The sequence below is a fragment of the Mandrillus leucophaeus genome, unplaced genomic scaffold, assembly GCF_000951045.1.
Source record: "Mandrillus leucophaeus isolate KB7577 unplaced genomic scaffold, Mleu.le_1.0 Scaffold111, whole genome shotgun sequence".
NCBI classification, from domain to species: domain Eukaryota; kingdom Metazoa; phylum Chordata; class Mammalia; order Primates; family Cercopithecidae; genus Mandrillus; species Mandrillus leucophaeus.
The window spans coordinates 3,032,322-3,034,268 of record NW_012099321.1 but is presented as its reverse complement, the minus strand read 5'-3'; the positions used below and the strand labels follow the sequence as shown (position 1 = coordinate 3,034,268).

At 49.8% G+C, this 1,947-nt stretch overlaps 1 protein-coding gene across 1 annotated transcript in view; it reads left to right on the top strand.

Moving 5' to 3' along the window:
- GOT1L1 (glutamic-oxaloacetic transaminase 1-like 1) overlaps nt 1-1,947 on the top strand; it is a 10,944-nt gene that overhangs the window by 2,262 nt on the left and 6,735 nt on the right. Inside the window, exons 3-6 of the mRNA XM_011993522.1 lie at nt 123-234; nt 487-596; nt 816-908; nt 1,003-1,153. Of these exons, the coding sequence (XP_011848912.1) occupies nt 123-234; nt 487-596; nt 816-908; nt 1,003-1,153 (466 nt within the window). The remainder of the gene's footprint in view (nt 1-122; nt 235-486; nt 597-815; nt 909-1,002; nt 1,154-1,947) is intronic.

Genomic DNA, 1,947 nt, shown 5'->3' with positions numbered 1-1,947 from the left:
TGGCCAGGCTGGTCTCAAACTCCTGACCTCAGGTGATCTGCCCACCTCGGCCTCCCAAAGTGCTGGAATTACAGGTGTGAGCCACCGCGCCAGGCCTATTTCTGTCTATTTCTTGATGGCAGGTAGCGGGTATACATACTGTTGGTGACAGTGGTGCCTTCCAGCTTGGGGTCCAGTTTCTCAGAGCTTGGCATAAGGATGCTCGTATAGTTTACATCATCTCTTCTCAAAAAGGTTAGTCTTACCCAAGATGAGGGCGACAGCAAATCCCCATCCCCTGTTCCTAATCCTCATCCCATTTGCCATCTTCACTGTTATCCCTCATTCTCTGTCATGAGCAAAATGGCGGACAAGCCAAGCTATTTATGTCCTTTTCCTGTTAATGTCCCACCTTCAGCCAGTGACTCTCAGCCTCACACTCCAGTACCTCTGCCTCCGTCTCTCTGTTTCCCATGTACCAGTTATGGGGGGGCTGTGTTCCCACAGAACTGCATGGACTCGTCTTCCAGGACATGGGCTTTACAGTTTGTGAATACTCCATCTGGGACCCCAAGAAGCTATGCGTGGACCCCGACATACTCCTCAATGTGGTGGAGGTAGAGGGGCCCTGCTCAGAAACTCCTCCCCAGAGCTGACTTACAGCCTAATGTTCCTCTCCTCCCCACACCTCTTAAGTCATCCAAGACCTTTTCCAGGTTTGAATTTGCCTGGTCCTTCAATGGTAACTAACATGGAGGAGGACTTCACCCCCAAATGCCCTGGGGCCGCCACTCCTGGGTAAAGGTGAAGCCTGATGAGACTGTCTGTACTTGCAGCAGATCCCACATGGCTGTGTCCTTGTGATTGGGAACATTATCGACTGCAAGTTGACACCAACTGGGTGGGCAAAGTTGATGTCCATGATAAAGGTAAACCCAATCTCCCGCGCAGCCTTCCTGTCTTTGACTCTCTGCTCTCTCCTCCATCCGTCTCATTCTTTTTTTGTTCTCCTTTCTCCTACAGAGCAAGCAGATATTCCCATTTTTTGATATTCCCTGTCAAGGTTTATACACCGGTGACTTGGAAGAAGATACTAGAATCTTACAATACTTTGTGTCTCAAGGCTTTGAGTTCTTCTGCAGCCAGTCTCTGTCCAAGAATTTTGGCATTTATGGTATGGTACAGGCAGAAGAAGGGAGGGTCTATTGCTGAAGTGGGGCCGCGCTCACAGCAGTGATGTTTTTGATATCTCCTCCTTAGGTGGGAGCCGAGGACTCCAGGGAGAGCACTATAGAGGCAGAAGTGGGGAGCACTGAGCTAGAATTTTGTTCTGTTACTCAATCTAGCCACCCAACCCAACTTGACTTAGATCATTTCACCCCCTCAGGCCTCTGTTTCCTCAACTATAAGATGAGAGGGTGGGGCTGGCATGGTGGGTGACACTTGTAATCCCAGTTGACACTTCCCAGTCCCTCCTTTGGGAGGTCGAGGTTAGGTGATCTCTTGAAGCCAGGAATTCAAGACCAGCCTGGGCAACACACCGAGACCCTGTCTCTACAAACAATTAAAGAAATCAGTTGGGCATAGTGGTACACACTGGTAGTCCTAGCTACCCGGGGGGCTGAAGCAGGAGGACTGCTTAAGCCCAGGAGGTTGAAGTTGCAGTGAGCTATGATTCCACCATTGCACTCTAGCCTGGGTGACAGACAGAGAGATAGTCCCTTAAAAGAAAAAAAGGAAAGGAAAAAAACAGAAGAGTAGAACTTAGTGATTTTTCAATTTCCTTCCTCCTTTAAGACTCTGACTTATGGGTACTTTTGCTGGAAGGAGAGCCTCTGGCAACTTCCCGGAGCCTGAATACCACCGTGGCTGGGCTGCAATGAGGGTGGCTCAACCTTTTTTCTGCGAGGTTGGAGGTTGAGATCTAGGTGAAGGCCTTAGGAGTGGAGGAAGGGGCTGAGGCTGAGG